Source organism: Chroicocephalus ridibundus, chromosome 7, assembly GCF_963924245.1.
Source record: "Chroicocephalus ridibundus chromosome 7, bChrRid1.1, whole genome shotgun sequence".
Classification (NCBI taxonomy): domain Eukaryota; kingdom Metazoa; phylum Chordata; class Aves; order Charadriiformes; family Laridae; genus Chroicocephalus; species Chroicocephalus ridibundus.
The window spans coordinates 4,873,945-4,897,901 of record NC_086290.1 but is presented as its reverse complement, the minus strand read 5'-3'; the positions used below and the strand labels follow the sequence as shown (position 1 = coordinate 4,897,901).

The following is a 23,957-nucleotide window of genomic DNA, read 5'->3' as shown; positions in this document are numbered from 1 at the left end:
TTATTTCTACTCTACCTATTAAAGAATTTTTTTTTTAAAAAAAAGGAAAAGAAAAAAGCCATGCATAGACAGAAGCCCACAGTAGCCCCCACACCAGGACACGATGACAATGTGATGACAAGTCCAGCAGCAGTACCCACAATGCTGAGGGAAAATCAGAAAATAAAGTTAAAGTATGGCATCTCGTAATACTAAGCAGGGGATGTCTGCAAACTTTTTTTTTTTTTTTTTTTTTTTTTTAAGTTGGTGGAGGAAAGATGTAGCAAACATATGTGATTTTCACTTACTAAACTATGTGTCATATCAGCAGTTTCGGGCAGGCTTACATATTAAATCTAGGCTCAGGAGAAGCCTTTTTTCACACAGTAGAAGAACAGATTACATTAAGAACTGTACAAGCTTTTTATTAAGAAAAAGAACAAGGAAAACTAAAAAGGTTAAAGTTATTTAAAAGAAAAAACAATCCCCAGAATGGCAGGACTATGCAACAAATTTCTATTTGGGAAACCTCCGAGAACCTGTGGGAGACCTACAACCCAAAGCGCGGGATGGGCATTTAAATTTTGCTTCAGGAAAAATGCCCGGATTCAGGAACGCGCAGAAGCACAGGAGCCCTTCACTGAAGGCACAGGATAGACTATTTGTTGAAATTATTTCCCGAATCAAGACCTTTGTTTCTAACTGGGCAACTCATGAGAAACTCTCACTCTTCAGGCCAGCAGCAGGGAGAAACGCAAAGCTCAGCCTTGCTCCTACAAGCTTGGGGAGCAGCTACTGGAAACACGAGGAGGAGAAACGCCCTCTTGCACCAGAAGAGCGAGCGGGTGACTGGCCAGGGACATAAAAGGCTCAGGCATCCCTGCCTCGCATTTTAAGATTTACATGAAACGAATTAATCACTTCCTAGCTTGAGAAGGGCAAACATATATCGGGACGTGCTCTTGCACACGTGCTTTTCTCTGTTTCAGCTACAGAAGAGTTTTAGAAAGGAGCTGGAGCCGTGCCAGCACTTGTCCCGTTCACCACAGCTTCCCGGGGCTCGATTTGGGGGAAGGAGAGGAGTCAAACCCATTTTCTCTCGTACTAAGTACACATCGGTCTGCTAAACTCTCCCCTTGTAAATTAGTGGACACCAGCAAACGTGCGCCAGGCACAAGTGTGCGCAGGGCAAGAGTGATAATAGATTTTGGGCTAAAAGCACAAAAAAAAAAAAAAAAAAAAAAAAATCTAGTCTTCCAGAGGGACCTTTATGCATTTTTATTTTATTCACTTTGGGGCGGGGGTGACCTGCTACTGAGGTTTTTGCAGTCAATGCCTACTCCTTCTTCCTGCAGAATAAGAGAGTTTGCAAAGTTCACCTCTTCCCCGAAGAATACCTTACAGCTTAGTGCTTTTAATGAGAAGAACGACGAGTAATTAAAACCACATCTTTACCTGTGTTTCCATACACTTCCTATTTCCACAGCCGTATTTAAAAATATGAACCCTGATTTTCATAACAATCAGGCGAATAATTACACTTGGTACTTTTCAATGCTACCAAGCTTCAAAATGTACTGAACTGGTGTATCAGCAAATAACAGAACGATAAAAATAATTAACATAGTTTTAATTTAAATATTTATGATACGGTTGACTCTGTGGCTGTACGGCACCATTGTGTTAGGTGCAGTACACAAATACGGATAGATAGAGCCCCTGTTTCAAAGAGCTCCTATTGTTCATCCCACATTACTCAATATCAAACGATCTCAAAAAAAAAAAAAAAAAAGCTTTTCAAACATTAATTAAATCTCCCAACTTCCTTTTCAGGTCAGTAAGTTTTATTATCCTAGTTGTGTAGATGGAGAAAGTGAGGAACGAGGAGGGTAAGGCGCTTGCCCATGATGACACAGCGAACACTTCTCACTTCCACTCTCCGCTTACTTCCCAGTCCCCCGCCCCGAGAGCCCCCCGCGCCTTTGAAGGCTGGCCCACGGGGATGCTGGCGCTGTGGGCGTACGGGTGCATATGGCCAGCACATCTCGGGCAAGGCCAGTGACTGCTACGTACTCTTCGGTTAATCAAGACCATGTGAGAGTCCTGCTTCTGGTTTGCACTCGCATAAGCTTTAGTAAAATCTCACTGGCGGAGTTAATTTATGTGATTTTGTAACCTCTTAATATTGCTTGGGGTTAGCGTTCTTTTCAACTCGAGTGTTTTCTGTTGGTGAAAATTAAGAATGCTCAATTCATTACAAAAGGGCTTTTTTTTCCCCTTCTTTTTTTTTTTTTTTTTTTTTTTTTTGCTATTTTGGGAGATTGGGCCCTAAGACATTAATGTCCAGGATCAGTTCATCAAAGGGTAAATTGCCATGCTTTTCATTTTTCTGATTACAGATATGGGATTTTTCTCAGAATAAGGCTGTAAAATAAATAGGCTTGAAGTTTCTTAAGATATTCATTGGAACTTAAAGAAACAAAAAAAACCAAAACAAAACAGACTTGAATGCCAAAGTGTCAGTGTTCTGTGCAAAATAATTAATATAACACAATAGGATCTATTCTACTATCGATTGAAAGGGAATTTATGCAGGTAATTCATTAAGGCTAGTGGGAGTTGGGCATGTAAATCCCCCAGCACTTTGATGGGAAAACAGGCCCTGATGATTTTTTATAAGCTATAAAATACATGCTTTTCAGCAGCAAGTATATAAAAAGAAAAAGCAAATACTTGAACAACGAGGGCAACGACTACCCCTGCTCTATAAGACCTCAGAAATGACATTAGATCAAATCATTTTTCACACATTGCAAACGACGCAACAATCATTTCAATCACCACGTTAAGAGAATCAATACATTTTTTGCTTCCAGAGAATGGCATTTTACATTCCAACATTTGCAGGTTATCACCTTCATACATCTCTTTTTGTGGTCAAGTGCATGATTAGTACTCCTGACAGGGTATTGGCCATTTTCGTACGAAGATCTACAAATTCTTGTAAATAAAAACCAATCAAAAAAAAAAAAACCCAAAAAACAAAAACAAAAAAAACAAGAGCAAATCTGTGGACTGGAATGCACCCTACTTGTAATGGGAACAAAAAGCTGGCAATGAAATATAAACCTAAATCACAGCAGAATGACCTACTTTAAGGCATTTGCCAAAGAGACAGTGTTTTAGACAGCTCCTCTGAAGTAGCGTCTTTATGTCTATGCCATCTGCAGATTTATTATTGTGCTTTAGAAAAAAAAAAAAAAAGAAAAAAAAAAAGGAAAGAGAAAAAAAAAAAAGGGGGAAAGAAAAACCTACAGTATGCCTGAACAAAACTCAGCTTCATCTATAGGAAAGATTCCAGTACTGTGGGCACCACACCCACACCTACTGATGTGGTCCAAGTTTTTTCTTTAGAGGCACCTAATTAAGAAACCCTGACTCATTTACATGGATACGTTTGATCTAAATTACACTCCAAACCACACCAAATTAGGAGCATCTGTGAATGCGAAGTGTTTGTTCCCAGTGACTGGTAGAATAGGGCCAGTTCTGGACGGCACATGTTCAAGTGACGAAAAATATTTCAGATGTAACATACTTCTGAGACCCACTTTTCCACTAATAATTCATAATGAGTTAAACCAGTATCTCTGCTTGAGCAATTATTTCAGGCTGTGAAAAAAATGTCATTTTACTTTTAAAAGGAAGAGGGGGGAAGAAAAAGGGGTGGTAGACAACCACCTCGTTTGGTGGTTGTCCCTGATAAAGGGCCTTAACGCAACCGTTAGCTGCAGTGCGCATATTATCAGATATACATTACTCCTGGAGCCCGGATTAATGGAAAGTATCTACGAATGATAAGTTCTAATTCACAAAGGCCTTCTGCCTTGTGTTTTCTGTCGTTAACCTGCTGTGCCGGCTTTCCTAACGAGCCCAAGGGAAGAGCAGCGTCTCAGCCCGATGAGGCGGTACCCTACCTGCCGGATAACACGAAAAATTCAAGCCCACCGGATTTGAGAGCGCTATTTCCCTTCTGGGCTGCGCTGCTGGTGCAATCCGACTATGCCTGTTTGTGTCCTAGAAGGCCACTCCGCACAAAAACGGGTCCTGTGGCAATTAGAAAACTTTTAGCCCACTTTCCCACCTCCCAAAAAGAGGGAGCAGGAGGGGCTGCAGGAGTCACTGGTTGCTGCTTTGTTGCCTTACAGCCTAAACTGACAAACTAAAAAAAAAAAAAAAAAAACAAAACAAAAAACCCCCACCTTTATCTTGGTCTAATTTAAGCCATAGGAGCAGCCCGAGCACCGGGGAGTGCAAATCCGAATTCCACGCTGGGTTTGCAATTCCCAGTCTGCTCCAGCAATTTGGCACAAGCTTCGGATTTGGCCCATGGTGTTTGGCAGCCACCTTTTATTCTTCCCCTCTTTTATACTTTGTGAATAGTCTAAGTTACATAATGCCAGTGACAATTTGTTTATGGCAAGCATTAGAGTCACTGTTTTATGATTACATTCAAACTTTAAGCCACATTTTGACATGTAAGGATCATCTTGCGTTCTCATATATTATATACAATGAAGGTTTGTGTTCCAGTAAGGAGGGGGGAGGAACTTTATAAATAACGTGACTCCTTTTGTCTGAAGAGATTTTAATACATTTGTCTGATCTACTGTTTTTGCAGTAGCTAGAATATAATTTGAATATATTAATATTTTCAGCAACTGTGCTCGGGGAGCCCAGTTAATAACTTATGCATGGATATATAGATACACTTCAGACAGAGGTAATGTTTTTAGCCCTTATGTTGGTAATACTTAGAAACACACAATGAAGGAGTCTGTTCTTTCCTCCTCTTTGTTGTGGGCATGCATTGTGATGGTATGGAGCCAGTGTTCTTTCTGTTGTCTACACAGCCTGGATTCAATAAGCAGTTATATATGCATATTATGACAATGTGGTCAAGGAAACCAGATTTTTTTACTATACCTTCATGTGCCTGTACAGTATAAAATCTGGTATTTATTTTTCTTGTCCTCATTCAATATGTTAACAAAATCATAATTTGATACAGGTTATGTTCACTTTATAATTAAAATTACAGAGCTAGATGAAAATACAGCAAGATGTTGCTGAATGGAAAATATTTATCTTTTCGTACACTACGCATTATGGTGCAATGTAAAATCATAAATCTGTGGAGCGGCTAACTCCAGCCAAGCATATGAAAACTTGCCTCCTCCCCTGGTCCACAAGATGCAACCAGTTCCCTCCTCTAAGCCGAGGGTTTCTACACCCGCCTCAGCCCCGCTGTTAGATGGCATTGCCACATCCTCTCCAGAGCTTTGCTGTGGTCTTCTGGGAGAAGACCCCATTGCATGGAGATGACCCAAGACAAGGGAATTCAAAAAAGGTCCATATTTTTTATAGATCCCAGCAATCTGTCTCCTGTAGGTCTCCTAGCACCTTCACGGACAAAGTGCAAACTTTTCACACCGTGTTCTCTGTGTCAGCACTAGACTCAGCCTCACCAAACCACCTCAGGATAGCACTTCATCTGCCTTGAAACCGTTCCCACTTCCCAGATCATTGGCGTCCACATTGCCAAGTCCAGGCCTTCACCAAACACTATCAGCAATCTTGGAGACGCCAGTGGCACATAGCATATGGGACAGCCCTACAGCATATGGAAGCTTTCCAGTAAGTAGAATTTACTGTGAACATCAGTTTGTCTGTATTCAAACTTTGAGTCCAGAGAGGGTTTTCAGTAGGGCTGTGACAGCAGTAGTAGCAGGCAACTCAAGACCACCTCCTAGGACAACCCAGATATGTTTCCATATCTGGATAACTGTCTTATAAAAGTGGCATCAAAAGGAGTTTTCCATTCCTTCAGAGCACCTACCCCATGGAAGTCACTGTAGCTGCTACGGACTCAGTGTCAGCCCCTAGGTTTCTGTCTCAGGGCAAATTTCAAATCTTGATGAATTTGTTTTGAATCTCACCTGACCACTATGGTGAGGAACTACTTAACTGTTCTGGGCTACATTCTAATAGGCTTCCATCACTCTTCATATTATATTATGTTTATGCATCTCCGCATCTTTAAACTACAGTATTTGGTTCCATCAAGAGGCACTTTCTCGGCTTGTAAATCCATTTACAACCATTCAGTTAAGGTTAGCCATTTTCTGCTGGAGGGGAAGATCCATGCAGCACCTACAAAAAGGTGAATTTAGTCTTATCTGAGAGAGAAACAGTGCAGTGCCAATGGTCTTCTGGAGCGCAAGACAATGAAAAAAAATCATAGACAAGGCATTTAAGCTTCATCTCCAAGAACAGCATGCCTACACTTAACGTCAACAAGCAAGGCCACACAGGGACAGTCCCATGTGGCAGATGGGCACTGTCAGAAAAGCATCTCTGCAACTGTATTAGGTGCATTGAGGCATTTTACTCAGTTAAGCTATGACTGACAGATTTGATGTCCTGGAAGGTGCTTACTGAATGAGCTGTCCCAAGACTGACGAGTATGCCTTGATATCAACAGCAAGATCGTACCTGTTGTTCCTAAATCCTTCAATGTCTGTCAAACGTGATTTCAGTTAGGAGGTCTAAGAGGCTCGCGTGTGTTTTCTCACCGGTTTTTCTAACCGTGGATTTTGATCAGGGTCAGACAAAGCAGATATCGGCAAGTCTGGTCACTTGAAGCTTCAAAGATGAAAGAAACACAACTACAGAGAGAGGTAGGGCTGCCTGTATAGAGAATAAAGACTTCTGTAAAGTGTCTAAGGCAGTTAGACCACAGTCATCTGAGACCAGCACATGTGTGAATGGGTATTTGACTTAAAAAGGAACTAATGAGAAAATTCAAAGCCAGTTTAAAGCTAGGAAATATCGCAGAACTTGCAGCACTACAAAGGGTGCATCTTAGAAAGACACAATATATGGAAAATCCTCCACTCCAGGCGGTTCGTGCGTTTAGTGCAACAGACTATACACGTGCACAAAAAATAAACATCAAGCTAAGGTGAGTGGACAAGACAGACAAAGTGTAAGTAGAAAAGACAATGCTGACATAGTAAATTCATTGCTCAAGGGCAAGTAAAATGTAAATAAGTTTAAAGAAATCAAAGACTCATGGCACATACTCACTAGTGCATTTAAGAGATACATTCATCCTACTCATGTTCAATATCAGGGCTGAAACAATCGTGATGCTGGGAGGCATGTTAAAGCACCTTTCAAATCTGATACAAAGGCAGCGCATAGATATTGCAATAGGAGCTTGTGGAGGGCTCAGAACTGAACCTGAAAGAGTAGGAATCCTGGTTGAGGTCAGATCCCGGCTAAAATCATCCCTGTTGGCAGACCACTGCAAAAAGACTTTAATTTTAAACAACAACATGGTGATAAAATAGGTTAAAAAAATGTAGATTTTATAGTGGGGACAATTAATGGGCCAATATTAATAAAGTTTTCATCATTTAAAAAGACTTGAAACAAAACCATTTATGAAGTAATTACATATATAGGAGCTCACAGAAAGGGAAAACTTTGGCGAGAGTTTGTTCTCCGACTTTCGTGGAATTCTTTGCCACATTCTCTGATTTCAACATCAAAAATTACTGGCTGTCTCACAAAACAGAATAATTTATTCACGGCGCTGGACAAAAACAATGTGTTGTTAGAGAAACTACGTTTTTCACCAAAAGCTCTAGGCTCGCCAGCAAAGATGCATTTCTGAGCATTTTATGTACACTTCAGCATCCCGGCTTGAAATTCCAGCCAACTGCCACTTTTGGGCTTTAAGTCAGAGAGTAAACCTGTCATATCCAGGGCTGAATTATTTGCTGTCAACTGGATTAGCGCAGCACAAAAAGGCTATAATTGAAGGCTGCAAGAGGTTATAGATTGAACATAGTCAAAAGCAGTAATTCCACTTAGTAAAAGTAGATATCATCCAAAATAAGAAAAGTTAAGCTTATATAAGGTGAAATTCTGACTCCGTTCTGGCTCCCAGTCACTGGGAGTTTTTTCAGCGACTTTAACGGTAATCAAAATTTCACTCACTGTCGAGAGAGATGTTGCAAAGGGTGTGATGAAGTGAGTTAAAATTACTGTTAACCTGGAGCTTCCAAAATATATTTTCTGAGCACGGACTGCTGTCTACCTCAGTGTTTTCCTGACGTAGCAATGCAGGCAGCCCTTCTGGGGACCACGGGGATAAAACTGTGCTAGTGGAGCACATCTAGGACGTGCGGGAAGAATTCCCCTGCCGTAACTGCTGAAGTTCCCATTGTTCATCATCCCATGGGCCATGGTGGAACTGGACTACTTCAGCATGGTGGGGTATAGTTTGTAAGAAGCGATTTCAGAAAGCGGTGACATGGCTGAGTATCAGTACCAGCACTGACACCCTCCCACCTGAGCTGCTCTTTTGAAAGACGGGTAGAGATTACTGGAAGAAAGAGCATAGTAGTGCACCAGCAGATGCAGTAAGTTTACTGGGAGGAGGAGGGTTATATTATAATCATAGAACAGTTTGGGTTGGAAGGGGCCTTTAAAGACCATCTAGTCCAACCTCCCTGCAATGAGCAGGGGCATCTTCAACCAGATCAGGTTGCTCGGAGCACAGTCCAACCTGGCTTTGAATGTTTCCAGGGATGGGGCATCTACCAACTCTCTGGGCAACCTGGGCCAGTGTCTCACCACCCTCAGTGTAAAACATTTCTTCCTTATATTTAGTCTAAATCTACCCTCTTTTATCACAACAGGCCCTGCTAAAAAGTCTGTCCCCATCTTTCCTGTAGGCCCCCTTTAGGGACTGGAAGGGGCTCTAAAATCTCCCTGGAGCCTTTTCTTCTCCAGGCTGAAGAACCCCAACTGTCTCACCCTGTCCTCACAGCAGAGGGGCTCCAGCCCTCCCAGCATCTTTGTGACCTCCTCTGGACTTGCTCCAACAGGTCCGTGTCTTTCCCATGCTGAGGGCCCCAGAGCTGGAGGCAGTACTCTAGGTGGGGTCTCACCGGAATGGAGCAGAGGGGCAGTATCACCTGATAACACTGAGTCTCATCATGTTTCTATTTCTCTTACCGGTAAATCTGAATCAAAGAACGCAATTCATGTGCGTCTGCGAACAAGGCCCCATGGGGTCTCCCGTGTGCTTCCCATATGCCCTCTGCTTCAGGTGCGCTGTAGAAGGGTGGCTTCTTCCACTGAGTTAAAAACCAGCTGGGTTACCAGCAGAACTGCTGGCTCTACTTTTTTGCCCCATACTTTTTGTTTGTCCGTCACTAAGCATGTCAAAGCCTCGGTGTCCCCATCAGAAAACAATGCTGTTAATAACATTAATCCACCTTTATTAAGAGCCTTTAGCTTTATGGAGGAGTACCTAATATTATTAAGACAAAGACAAGAGGATAATAAGGAAATGTGTTTTTTCCCTTGCTGACCTAGTTTCTAACCTCGCTTTAAAATCTTCCATTGATTTTAATTACGCTTAATCTAAAGCTAAGCTCACAAATCTAGCAAACTTCAGGACTGCTTTTAAGTGAATTTTCTCGCCTGTCAGAGTCCCTCAAGCTTTCTACGCTACAGTTGGAAGTTTATTTCCAGCCCCGATAGAAAGTTGAGACGGCTCTCTGCCCGTAGGAAGCACCCAGCACCGCCACTGTACAACGCGCGAGTTCAAACGCTACCTTGCTCGAATCGAGCCTGTGTACGGCATTCTTCACAGAACAATTGCAGTCCTTTTCTCATCAGCGATAGCCAGAGGCAGTAATAAGGGTGAAGGATATCTATCATGAAAAGTCCAGTGTCAATGTGTTCCCCCAATTTATTTACTGACCTTCAATGCAACAGCCATACTCCTGACCCTCATGAGATGAAGCCTAAGGGGAAATGGCACTGAGCACCAATTCCATATCCTGTTGTTCTGTGGTCTAAATTAAGTGCTAATTAATTACCACTGGCATCTTTGGCATTGCCTGTCAAATTGGATTTAGGATATCCTTTCGCTGTTTAAACAAATAGCCCTACATCTAAAGCTAAAATCCCAAGTGTTAGCATTTTCTTTACTTTTAAATTTTTGTTTAAAAATTCAGCAAGTATGTCCATGGATTTTGCAGGTAGAATTCAAATAAAAGAAACAGGAATTGATATTGTCAATTTTGATTAATAGTCCCTCATTAATAAACATCCTGTTATTCAGTTTCCACCTGCAGTTGCTGATGTTGCCTGGAATCAATTAACTCATATAATTTGATTTATTTTACAAAGACATTTTTGGATGTGCTGTGCTGATGATAAAGGTTCTATATTTACAATTCTTGATTTAAGGGAGATTGTTGCTAACTGCTTTTTATTTTTAATGTTACAAGGAAATGTAGCTTCAGGCATTCTTGACCAAAAATATTTAAGCAATTTAAAAAGTTAAAGCTTTATTCATGTAAAACTATCTGTTGCCTTCTGAGCCACACAGGCCACAAAAGCGTACAGATCTAGGACCTCTGACAGGTTGGTCTTTACAATAAGCTAGCTGTTCTGTAGAAAAAAAAAATACCAGAAAAGAATTTAACAAAAAAAAAAAAAAAAATCGATCACAGCAAAAGTTACACCACCAGCCAAAAATACAGTTAAGGGCGCTATGTGTTATATCTCTGTCTGAACATATATTATTCTATGTAGTCTCACACTGCCTTTATCACTCTACTATCCAAACACCTCTAAGAAGTGCATTAGCATCTGCCTAACATCTGTCACGGGCGGTTTTGTTCTCTCCCATCCTCTCCCCAAGGAAAGACTCGCGCTTGCAGTGGTATTGTGGCTTTTGAAGAGGGGCTCGCTGTTGTTTGAGATATATATGCTGCTACAGGGCTGTTAGAGAAGGCAAAAATGAATGCCCTGTGTGTGGACCTGCAGCCAGAGGAGTCTGAGATGCTTCTTAAGGAAGTTCACGGCCTTCAGCTGACTCCTATGAACTCCTGCTGTCCCCAAAGAGGCAAAGTTGCTCAATAGCAACTTGCGCTGTGAGAACATGGACTAGCCCGGTCTCCTCCTCCCCCTGGTCTTGTGAGCATTAGTCAGAACCAGCTCACATTCACACACAAAAAATTAAGAACCAAGCCAAACTGGGAGGACAGAGCGCTGGTTGTTGGTAAACGAAAGAACTTAGCGGGGTCAGTTTTCCAAAAGGGAGACCTGGAACTTTTGCAGTAATAGGGAAGATTTTGTGGAAAGATTTTGAATCTATTTCTTTGACACAACGTGGCTTGGGGGAGCAGGACCTGAGGAGCAGACCAAGGTCTTTAGTGGAGCCACCACAGCATGGAGATGAGCTCCTGCCCTTGCTGGCCACGCCATGCCGGCATGTGTGCACCCTCTGCCTTTGGAACTTCCCTAACACAAGAGGGGGCCAGAAAAAAAGAAGCAATCCCAAGGCCGAGATGCAGGTCCCACGTTAATCTGCTCTCTTCATATAGCCACAGCTGAGGGCGGAGGCAGGAGCGCAGCTCCCGTTTTGCAGGAAAAAAAGGAGGACTTCTCCAAAGCACATTCCTGAACAAAGCCCCTATAGAGGCCTGAGTCCCTTTAGATATCCAAATGTGCTTTTACGTCTTGGCTTCAGTCACCTGGAAAATTAAGACTTTCTCTACAAGACAGGCACTATGTGAGGTGTGTGCAAAGGCAAGAACACACGTGCTCTTCAGAAAGGATGTAATGCAGGTGGCAAAGTTCACCCGCCAATGGTGAGAAGATGTTATTTTGAACTGTTCTTTTATTAAACCAGGCTAAGCCAGAATAAATGCCTTTCTTCAGCTTTTCGGAGTCTATTCAGCCAACTGTGAACCGATGTTGGGAGTCAGTTTAGTTATTATTTTCATTGAGGGCTAGACTCCAAGGCAGTTCGTCCAGGGAAGGGCTCGTGCTGCGAGATATGCGGGGGATCCCCTGAGGAAGCCCATTCTCCACCAGGTCCCTGTCAGCTGTCCAGGTACTATAAATAGCTATCCAATGGTCAGATTTAAAGGCTAGTCTGCAGAAGAAGACAGCATCAAGTGCTCGTTCCTGCGTCCCAGAGCAACTGAAGAGAAGGGATTTTTCCCAAAGAGCTGTAATATGAACCCACAGCTGCAGAGCACAGGAAGCCTATGGAGTTTCTGTAGGCCAGGGTCCACGGAGGCTATTTTCAGCAAAAGCAAGCTCTTAAGTATGTCTGAACTATTTCTGACCCCTCTCGTAACATATCATACGCCATGACCTGGTTTCTCTATTACCAGTCTTGGACAGCTATTGTTTCGAATCCAACCTATGGAGCAAACAGGAATTTCAAGTACCTCCACATTTTACACGGGCGAAAGAAAGTAGCCTGAAACTTTATTAGTCCACTGTGATCCCTGAATTGTGTATATTTGCTGCAGAAGAAACCACGTAGCACATTTTGAAAGGGACAGACGTTTTCGTGTTTTGGAGCTCCTCTATAAGCATAAAACTCAGGTTGTAGCGATAGACGCACAAATTCCCTCCCTCCTCTCCCAACATGGTATGCGGATTTCACAAACAAACAAGCTGGGGATTCAACTGATAGTGTTTGCATTTGCCTAGCTTCATCAGCTGGTGAGTACCACTGTAACACAACTCAGCAATTCAGCCACAGAGCCAGGACGTAAATAATAATGAGGTTTAGTTTGCATTCATAAAATATCAAGAATCCCAATTTATTACCAAATTTTAAATTTATCTACGTCACAGCGCAATGAAGTGAACCATTTACGCAAATACTGCTTATGGTATCAGGGCTCACTTACCACCGATTATTTCCGTAAGTCTCTCGAGATGGGGTTAAGTCACGCACAGGCCCTGTACCCTTCCTCCACAGCGGGTGTATTCTGCTGCCTGTTTGGTATATTCACCTGGATATGGATATTTCTGCAAAGCTTTGACCAGTTATAGCAGATCACCTATTGCCTGTGTTTTAAGAGGACTCTCAAAGCCAAACTTTGTAGTTCGGTTGGCTTTTTCGTACCAAAAGCCACTTAAGTTCTTCCTGAAGAACAGCTACTATAGCTGAGCTGAAATAAGTTTACAACAGAAAATGATGGTGCAGTAATATGTATGCTGTATCTCAGGGAAGCATGTAACAGGCCTTAAATGGAAAGGAAATACATCCAGAAGAAACCTGATGGTTTATCTGTGCATCATTTTCTACTTGTGCTTCCTTCCTAACACTGAAAAACCCGTCTGCAAAAGCCCTGCCAAAATGTGCTTATACACACACAGACATTATCACTTCGTAGGATGGTACGTTTTATTATCAGGTTATTTTCCAGTACATTTGGCACAGTTAAGGTAAGTATATTAACTTTACTTCCAAATAAAGAAAACAAAGTTGTACGGAATGTCTCAGCCATTGTCAATGAGTTAAGAACTGACAGGAGGTCCAAGTAATCAACCCTGTCTACTGCGCCGAGCTTTCCCCTGGGACATCTCTTCTGAGCATACAATGTATCTGACTGGCATGGATGTAGAATTGCTTTCAATAAAGATTTTATTTCAAGGTTGGATGATTCCTTCCCAAATGTCTTGTCGCTAAAGCAAAGTATGTAATACCTGTTATTTTTTAACTCCTGTGAACCAGCATTTGGGAAGGAGAGGATCATAAAATGTTGAGCTAGAAACTGTTCATCATCAGAGTCAAATTTTAACACGTTCAAAATGATTGGGAGCTCGGCAATAGCAAAAGTCAGAAAGTTGCTGCATAAAAACCGTCCCGTAACAGCGCAGTGACGCGACCTGTTAACCGCGTTATGGTTGAGGTGAGTTGAAGGCAGCTGAGCCATTCCCAGAGCCGAGTCCCTAAGCTAAAACATTACATTTGCATATGGCCGAGTAGGTATAGGAAACAGATATTAGCTAATTTGAGGATAATTATTGGTAAAGTGAATCAATGGGATGCGCAGACTTTAACCCATTAAGGCAGTTCATGGGAGTTTACAGATCAAACCAGCCCCGTTGTCCGTCGGGATGAGCAGCTCTGGCCATGACAGCGGTCGCTAGCAGAGTTCAGCAAAGGTACAAAACCCACTCAAATGGGCTGCCATGGAATAACTCACTCATAGAGGAGTCAATACCTAATTCTGTAAGGTTAGTTGTTATACCAAGAGGACAGATGTCACACATATGTCATTTTTAATTCTTCCCGGGGAGTTTTCTTTATTCCCATGCACCTTTAATCTTTCTTGGCCTCCGTTTAGACTTTGGTTTCTGTCTCTCATGGCGGGGACTTCCCTGGTTAAATAAAATATTGTGCATACTGCTGGTGGACAGGATTTTGGCCTCGGTCCTCTACTGAATTCAGGGAATGGCATTTCCTACATATTTTTCTTACGAGGGTGACCCGTTCTTACTTTTCTGATCCCCTCATTTTGTAATGTGTTGCCCTTTAGTCATAACCTATATTACCACTTCATGGAAAAGCAGCAGAATTACTGGAAGTTTACCCTTAGATATCATTTAAAACAGTAGAAGAGTACTAGGCATGGCTAACACCAGTTCTGCTAAGGGTAGAAGTGCCCCTGACATTGCGCAAACAAATCCTCGTAGGCTGGAAAGGGCTAACAAAGCAAGACTGAGCAGTTCTCAGTGCAGCTTGCAGAGGACAGCTCTACCCTCAAACACTCTCCAGCTTACAGTAAAACAGTGCCCTTTCCAACGGGGTTTTCCTCCCTAAGTATGCTGACTTTTCTCTCTAATTTTTTCTGTGCAGTAGGAACATTAAAAAGGCGAGGAATCAGAGTCACTGTCGAAACGCTTTCCCCTCCTCGGCAGTTACTACGGAGTAAAAATGGATGAGGAACATTTTCTAACACCTAGTGTGTTTGAAGTAATAATCCAGTGTGCTTTCCAAATGTCAAAATTAATAATGATTTTATTTAGAGAGTTTGAAAAGTGTAGGTTTAATGGAACCAGAGCGCCAAACTCGCCATATAATGACCCTCTTAGCTGTAGAGTTGCCCTGCTCTCAGTCACACGCTTTCCAGCTTACGGTTGCCTTAGCAACAGCCAAAGCATAAATTCCAAGTATTTTTTGCTTATATATCTGCCATTGACACTGGAGCCCTCCTATCAGACACTTCTGCTGTTTTAATACATCATTAATTTCATTACTATTAATAATGAGAACTGTATTTTCTGCATATCTCCTAACTCGTGATCTTAAAGGACCGAAGCCATTCTTGAAGCTCACTTATTTGGCGGGGGTAGGGGGGGGAATAAAACCTTGCACAGCATAACACCCAACAATTTCTTGATATGGTTCCAGCATCTGTGGCACCGGATTATAGACTGTTTCTGAAATAATCTTAAATTGATGTATCATTGCTCCTTTCATTTGGGCCCGACAAAAAGTAGTTCTGGCATTTCCTTTCACTTTTTATGTTGTAAATGGTGTATCACTCTTTCTGTTCTTTTTCTTGCCAAAAAAAAAGGAATTCCTGCCCATTTTTTAGGGATTTTCTCTTTTAACATCTCAATTTCACTTCCCAGCTACAGTAGCAGCTTAAATTGTGCATATTTGTTTTTGGTTTTCTTTGACTTTTTCTTTTGCGGACAGATGAAAAAAATAGTAGTTATAGAATTTCATTGGTAAATATTTGTAATTTAAAAAGGCATAAGGTCCTAAACTTGTAATCCTTTTAGTCAGGCTGGACTGAATTCCTTTCTTCTTTCCCTGCAATAGCTGTATTTTACCAGAGATTATTTAACTACTCAGACTTTCCGTGTTTCCAAGTTGGCTTGGTTTATAGTTTTTTGTTATTATGGTCATCACAACAAGTATGATGGCATGAATAGATAGAAAATATTATGAATTTTCAAGAGATTTTATCAATACAAGAATTATTATACTAGACTTAAGCTTAGGGGCCCCAAATCTACACAGATGGTCTTAGTGCCACGCTCTATATCGATGAACCCAACAGACAGCCGGTTCCTCTCCATCGCCAGTGCACACCATGCACATCCTCCCTTGCTTTATGCCATACCCTCACCTCCTGAGAGCTGAGTGACCCCAGACCATGTGCTGGCCATGCCTTGACTCAAACAGGACTTTGCGTGCAGGATGGCATCTCCGGGAAAAACAAGGGGAATTATTCTGCTTCAGAAAGGTGGCAAACAAGGACAGAGAGGTTGTCCTTCCATCTTCCATTATCTGTGTCCACGTCAGAAACATAAGATCTCAACATCTTCCTCCAAATTTCACAGATAAAGGAAGTCAGGCCCCTCTTTTCTCTTCAGTAAATTGAGCCCTGCCACCACTATTTTCACCCTAACCCTGCTCATTCATGGTCCATTGCTTCCTGCTCCCTGCAAGATGTTTCTCCTCCAGCTTCACAGTGCTGTCCATCATCAACACCACCACATTGCAAAGCCATGGCTGATGCTAAATTGATGATCTCTAAAGTTACACAAGATATAACCGCTGAATATGTTCTTTTCCCCCTGGTAAATCAGTATCTGCCCATGCTGATATTAACTGCAAATACTTTATCAGTCTTCCAACTTCTAACATGTAACAAGCTCACCGTAAATCGAGTTCTTCTCACAGGGAGGATGCAAGCTCAATGTATGTCCTTCTGCATAAGTGGCAGGAAAACAACCTTGTCACCCCTGTAACTAACATTTTTAATTGTCGTAAAGATGCGTGATGTCCATCAGAAGCCCACAGTCATTTGGCAACGAAGATCCCAACTTTTGAGACCTTCTGAACTCCTAACAGAAGAGATGATATGTTAACATTATCACAGAGGAAAGATAATTAATTTTTTTTAATTTATAATAAAGATGCTATATTTTAAGAAACTAATAATTAAGCCAATCTGATTAGTGCCATATGGAGAGTGTTTTGTGCAATGGACACCACAGTTGCAAGCATGAGGCAGAATTAAGTAATGCTTCCTATTTATATATGGGGAAAAAACATGAGATTTTATGTTCAAGAAACGTGGTAAACGACAAGATTGGCAGAAATCCACAAGAAGATGCTCTTTGCTGTGTGACCCACCTGCTAACATGAAAGAAACCTTTTTTTAAGTGAGTGTACCCGTTATGCCTCATGAAGTTGCTTTCGCTTATAGCGTAGCTTCCTGTAAATTCAGCAACAAGTATGGGAAAACAGAGACAACTATGATGATTTTTAAATTGCTGTCTGGATCTTAAAAAGGTAAATGAGTGACAATGAGTGAGAGAGGAAAAAAAGCATAACTTGGCTTCAACAGTCTACTTGGAAGATTTAAGTTAAAACTAACAGGTTAAGGAAGCAGCCATAAATTCAAACATTTACATATTAAAGTTACTTTTAGTTCGCATTCCTTGGTAGAGCTGTGTAATTTATTTATAAAATATGTATCTTCATTTACTAGTCTTTCCAACCTAGGATATATTATATATTCTGGAGGGTGGAAGGAAATGGATTTCTACTTAGTTCATACTCACTGCTGCAGAGATTTATGCGAAACTGCCTACCTAAACTCCATCCATTAAACCTATATTGTTCTTAGACCAGACTTCTCCATCCTTAATGTCATTTCCACAAGAATATTAAGTCTTAATACAGACATAAGATCAACTTTTAATAATAATAGTCCTCCTCTTGTAATTTTGCGGGTAATAAAGATATCAAAGGTTATAATCCTTACCATTATTTTCTAAGTCATCTCATTAAGGTATGTGGTCTCAGCGTCTTTCAAGAAACTTTGTGTCAGGATAAGGCATGCAAAAGTCTTTAGTTATATAAATTTCACAATCCATTTCAGACCATACTAACTTTATTGGATTTAAATTAGCAGAAGGAATGTGTTTCATATGAGCTCTATATTAAGGGGCTTTTTTTGTTTCCCCAACTCTTTCAGTGCTGGAGACTATGTTAGGAGAAGCAGGGAAGCTTCTCCCTGGAGCCGCCAAAACTGTTGACGCCAAAAGTGCTTAATTCCCTTAGCATAAAGAGCAATCCCGATTTTTGGTATCTAAATGTATGAGCTCAGAAATTATTGCACACGTACCAACTAATGCTCATTTCACCAGATATAACTGTGCCCTGATATAAGAGTATTGTAAACGGGGCTCTAGACCTCCACCCCACGCACATCTTGCCGTCTGGGGCTGACTCTCCTTTCCTCATTTGTCAGGTTGGCAGTTCTTTTCCCTCCCTCTTGTCTTTCTTTTTGATGACTTCACCAAACAAACACCCCTGTTAGGAGAATCAGTAAAAAGTGCCTCTATGTACTTCAAATGCAACAGCGACTCCTTTGACATCCCTCTTTTTTTTAACCAATTCTTTCCTTTCGTCAACAGGATAGCAGCCAAGGAATCCGTGAATCTTATGTCAACACAAAGCTTAGGAATTGTGTTTGGACCAACACTCCTTAGACCTGAAAAGGAGACAGGGAACATGGCAGTCCACATGCTGTACCAAAATCAGATAGTTGAACTTATGTTGAGTGAGTACAGCAAGATCTTCGGCTCTGAGGAAGACTGACAGACAGGGCCTGTTATTGAAAACGTTCACATCTGTCTTGATGTCTAATATTTTTACATTTCTGTAAACATATTTCTGAAATATTTCTTTTTCTTTCAAGTGACAGATGCCTCATTTTGTGAAAACTTAATGATGATTTTGTGTTTAATTTTCAAACATTGGAATAAAAAATATTGTCAACATTTGCCTATATGTATTCTGCATTAACCCTTTGAGAGTTTCATTATGCTAGCACTCCAAGTGTCATTTTTTTTTGCAAGCTGAGCATACAGCATATGGCCAAAGACCATAGAAAATGCTGTTTACCAACATATGCAATGGCACAGAAAGACAAATAGTAATTGAGGAGATTTGTGGAAAATGGATTAAAATATGTATATTGAAGGCAATGAATTAAAACAGTGATACCAGATCATTTGTAGCTAATCTGACTATAATTTACCTCTCTCTTTGATACATATTGGAAGTTAAAGACATGATGAATAATCAGTTTTCCTACCCTGAGAGTTCGAAAAAAGATTACATTTAATATTTTTAAACAAATAAATAAAAAAAAAAAAAACACCACCACCATCAGAATGTCACTATTTGCATAACAGTGCCTAAAAAAAATAAAAAACAAAATTGGAACTTTGGCATTTTCACTTAAGCGCAGTACGTGAAATGAAGACATTGCACGACTGCTCATTTTAATGTAACATCCATTTTGATTCTTCATCACACTGTACATCTGCCTGCTTTCCCCAGCTATCTCGTGTTCTGTAGCATTTGTATTGTGCTCCTGAGGATGCTTTATTGGTGAACTACATTAAATTCATCTAGAAAGAACTTTAAAAAAAAAGCCTTTTCATATGCCCTTAGGATTACTTGGCTAGACTTGAATCAATTTATGCATTTGACGGTTAGTTTCAGTTGTCATGGATAAACAAAAGGGTAACTGTCTAGAATATATCAAATATTGTTTCATTTTGAAATGTATGTTTCCAGCTATACACATCTCCTACCCTGTTTTGTACAAGTATTCTGCTGATAAAATGTAGACTTATGTTTGACAGCTTTTTAATCAAGTTCAAAGAGAATAAATAAAACTAATCCAGTGTGGTAAAGAGTCTGTCTGGTTATCGATTTGTTCATAAAACGAAAAATAAACCATGTAAATAAGATGTGTGAAACACAGATCTAGAAGCAAATATTTAAAGCAATTAAAGACCCCAAAACATAGGATTAATGCATAGGTCTGCTGTGCTAGAGAGATATGTCTTCAATATCACCTCAGCAGATCATGGATTACTTCAGTTTTCACTTAGCACCATTTTGCAAAATACCATGTTATTCAGGAAAGGTTGCTCCTCAGAGCAGTCATTTATGGGAACAAACATATAACGAGGCTTGATCATTAACTAAGACCAGACTCTTTCATCAGGTCCTAACACAGGCAGAAAACAACACCAAGAAAACATAAAAATTGGCCCCAAGATGTTTTCTGACTTTATACGTGTCTGAAAAATCAAGCAAAACAGAGGGGTAGTGACCAGTAATTAAAATTAAAAACACAGAAACAAACAAACATCTTTCCCGTATCACGAACATTCAACATAGTCATTTCTGAACAAAACTATAACGTCCTGGAGAACCCAAATTCACCTTACTTTCAAGAAAATATTTTTCATGTTAATGTCAAGCCATGAGTACTTAAACAGTAATGCTTTTCAGCATCGTCGTCTTTAGACTCTTTAATAGCAACAAACCAGGCGCTGTTTATAGCCTGTGGAAATGACTGGAAGAAAGATAGTCAGAAGTTCAGTCTATTCCTTAATAAAGACCATTCACATTATGGCCCCACGGGTGCTCACAATCATGCTATTGAAGTAATTTCTGCTATTACTGGAAATGAAAAGTTCGCTTGTTACTTGGATCCTGTTGCACTCAGAAGAAAAGATCCTTAATTAATTAATTAATCTTCTTTTAAGCTTTCTTTGGAGCATGGAGACTCCTCTTTTCTTGTTTTTATAAGCAAGACAAGGCTTATGAAATGAAACCGTATCTTTCTTAAGATCAACTGGTTGTTTGGGGGGGGTGGGGGGCAGAGGGGAAAAAAATCAAGCAAACTTTTGGACACAAAAGCCTTTCTTCGGTTTAGAAGGGTACCTTACATGAATTCTCTACAAATGTGCTGACTTCTCTACAAAATGCGTTGTGAAAGATAGAAGCCTGATACGTGGGCAGCCAGTTCTGGGGGGACGCAACTGGGTCTCATCAGAGGAGCGTACACATCTCCCGGGGCGTATAGCAGATGTCTATCCCTCCTCATCCTGACAACAGAAAGGAATAACCATGCCTTGCTGCTGAGCTGCTCCCTTCCCCAGGAGACCAGTCTTCTCCCTGTCCCCTTTAACAACTACGTGAATTCGGTGAGAAAAATTCCTCAGTTGTTATTCAAAGAGAGAACCTCACAGCTCCTGCCATCAGCCCCTGGGGGCAGAAAGCAGCCGGACAAAAGATGGTAAGAGTGAAAATCCCAAAATTATTTGCAAGTCTGAACTGCAGTGGCGTTTCTTTTTCCTCCTGCTCAGGTAGTTTGCTCTCTGTGAACTAAGCTCACAGCCCAGGGCTCCAGCAGACTCTTTTGTGTCTGGACACATACATTTCTAAATCTCAGAAGCTTGGTCTCCATCCAGCGTGAGCAATCCACTATGCCTGTATCACCACCATATTGCTCCTCCCATTGTTACTTACAAGAATATTTGCTATGACTTGGCAGAAGTTTTGCTCTAACTTTGCTCACTAAATTTTTGGTGAGTCAAAATCAGATTTGCAGAAGACCTTTTTTTTCAGGAGCCAGCTTCAGTTTGAGAAAGACTACAGACACTTTAAGCAAGGAGCTGTTGCTATTAATGGTGAATGACCAAAAAAATGCAGGCTGAGAATGCAGCAAAGACAAGCAAGTCCAAGAATCACTGCAAAGACAAGCAAGTCCAAGAATCACTGCATTTATCTGCATCTTCCCTCTATATGGAGGGAATAGAATATTCCCTCTACGATTCTAATTCTTCTACTCAAACTTGTGTGAAAAGACAGCTGTGCTAGGAACTGGATTTACTACAGTAAAAGGAGACATCAGAAAGCCTGTCATGGAACTGAAAAGGGCATTTCCAGCTAGAAAGATTTCTCATTGAAATAAAAAATCAATTTATTGAATCCTAATCTTTTGCAAGAAAAATTGTCTGTTTTTAACTCGAGCAATCCAACTGCAGAATAGACTTTCTGAGCGAACGATGAGAAAGACAGACTTGCTGAACTATGGCTCAAAGTGTCCATGTAAACTGCCCTGAACAAGTTTTCATCCCTCTTTTTATTTACATCTATATATTAAGAGCAACAAGCATTTTAATAGTTCTTTAATTCTCTACTAGGACAGCTACAGTGCAGGTAATGTTGCAACAGAGCCAAAGACTGCCATCCAGACCAAGGCACTCAAGGAGTCCAGGTAATCAATTACTACGTGGTATATAGGCCGTGGGTAGAGTTTGGAAGAAAGCTGGAAAAGTGAGTTGGGACCACAATCACCACTCTAATCAGGCAGTCTATAGATTTTGCATGGCTAATTCTCAGAAGAGGCTGAAAGACTAGCCTCGGGGAATGCACATATTATCACGGCACAGCAGGTTCCCCTGCGTGGCATTCCTGCTTCAGAAGGACACGTGGAGCATAAGGAAGCTGAGCATAATCACAGAAGCAGGTCTCAATCACAAGTCCTGATTTTTGCAGGATGCAAAAATTGCCCAGGGCAATGCCTGTTTTGCAGAACATAAGAAACTTCTATAACTCACTTCATATTAAAAAAAAACCCCACCTTCCCTAAGGTTGTTCAGCCTGGAGGAGAGAAGGCTCCGGGGACACCTTATAGCCCCTTCTAGTATCTGAAGGGGCCTACAGGAAAGCTGGAGAGGCACTTTTTACAAGGACACGTAGTGATAGGATGAGGGATAATGGCTTCAAACTGGGAGAGGGTAGATTTAGATTAGATATCAGGAAGAAATTGCTCACTACGAGCGTGGTGAGACACTGGAACAGGTTGCCCAGAGAAGCTGTGGCTGCCCCATCCCTGGAGGGGTTCAAGGCCAGGCTGGATGGGGCTTGGAGCAACCTGGGCTGGTGGGAGGTGTCCCTGCCCAGGGTAGGGGGGTTGGAACTAGGTGATCTTTAAGGTCCCTTCAGACCTAAACCATTCTACGATTCTATGATTCCATAAGGACCAAGGGCAACACATGGGAAAAACCTCCAGCAAGTGGCCTGCTGAGGTCGGGCCGCCTCTAACTCCTCAAACCCTTCACTACTTGAGAGCTACAGCCCTCGTTAGTCAGTAGGCTTCACCGAGGGAATGTTTGCAGGATGCTGCTGAATGTCATCCTTGTGTCAATTCACCGTGTGTTGTCACAGCAAATGAATATACTTTACCATGCCGCGTGCTATTTTTACACTCAGCAATTGCGCACTTCCAAACATACCTGGAATGCTATGAGAATTAATGGCCATTTTGCTTTCTAGATCCTCGTTACAAAGATCTGGTTGCACGCTGGATACAGGACACGAGTCATCACTTCTGTATTTCATGCAAAACATATACTGGAGTGGCAGACCTGCACTCAAAACTCAAGACTGATACTAGGGGATGCAATAGCACTGCGGTGGGAGAAACTGAGGCACAGAGCCAGCCGTTCCAAAAGACAACATCGCTTTTCAGTGCTCGTTTTATTCATATCCATTTTTCTTTTCTTTTTTGCTTAAACTTCATGGTCTACACCTTTGCTTCCTCTGAATTCACCCCTATAATCCGGTATTTGGGTTGGTGCAGGCACTCAGCCCCGCTCCTACCTGCAGCCCCAGGACAGGGCAGCTTCAGAGGGAACAGAAACAGGTAGAAATTTGCCTTCCAAACTCTGAATCGTGGTGAAGTTTGCTGGCTTTCCAAAGCTGTCTCTTAAAACCCTCAGAAATACTTCAGAAGCAGCCGAAACCCGCCGTCACTCGGCAAAGCAGCCTGTCCGCGCACCTCCAGAAAGCTTCACACGAGCTGTAAAACCTGGGGCGACACCTTACACCTTCAGCAGAAGCTGACAGCTTTGTTTAATAAGTTTAAGAGGGACCATAAAACACTGCACGCTCAGAATGCATGCCAATTAATTACCCACAAAACACCACCATTTTAGAGCCATTTTAGAGCACATTTCAGTTAATAAAAGGCAGACTCATAAATTTCACATGACTCTCCTCCGCCTGTGTCAAAATACGACTCCTGTGCTCAGCTCCTATCCATACGTTTCTTGGCCATGTGTCTGGAAGACAAAAGCAACAACTATCTTCCCACTGGTGATGTCTATGTTGTCTTGAAGCTCAGAAGCTTTCAAAGCAGCAGCTCGGAAGTTTTTTTGAGCGTTTTCTGGTTGTG

The 23,957-nt window shown here is 41.4% G+C and overlaps 1 protein-coding gene across 3 annotated transcripts in view; it reads left to right on the top strand.

Annotated features, from left to right (window-relative positions):
- ARHGAP15 (Rho GTPase activating protein 15) overlaps positions 1–19,599 on the top strand; it is a 339,525-nt gene extending 319,926 nt beyond the window's left edge. For all 3 annotated transcript variants that reach the window (XM_063340777.1, XM_063340778.1, XM_063340776.1), the window contains one exon: positions 18,325–19,599. In XM_063340777.1, the coding sequence (XP_063196847.1) occupies positions 18,325–18,508 (184 nt within the window). In that variant the 3' untranslated portion in view covers positions 18,509–19,599. The remainder of the gene's footprint in view (positions 1–18,324) is intronic.
- The last annotated feature ends 4,358 nt before the right edge of the window (positions 19,600–23,957 follow it).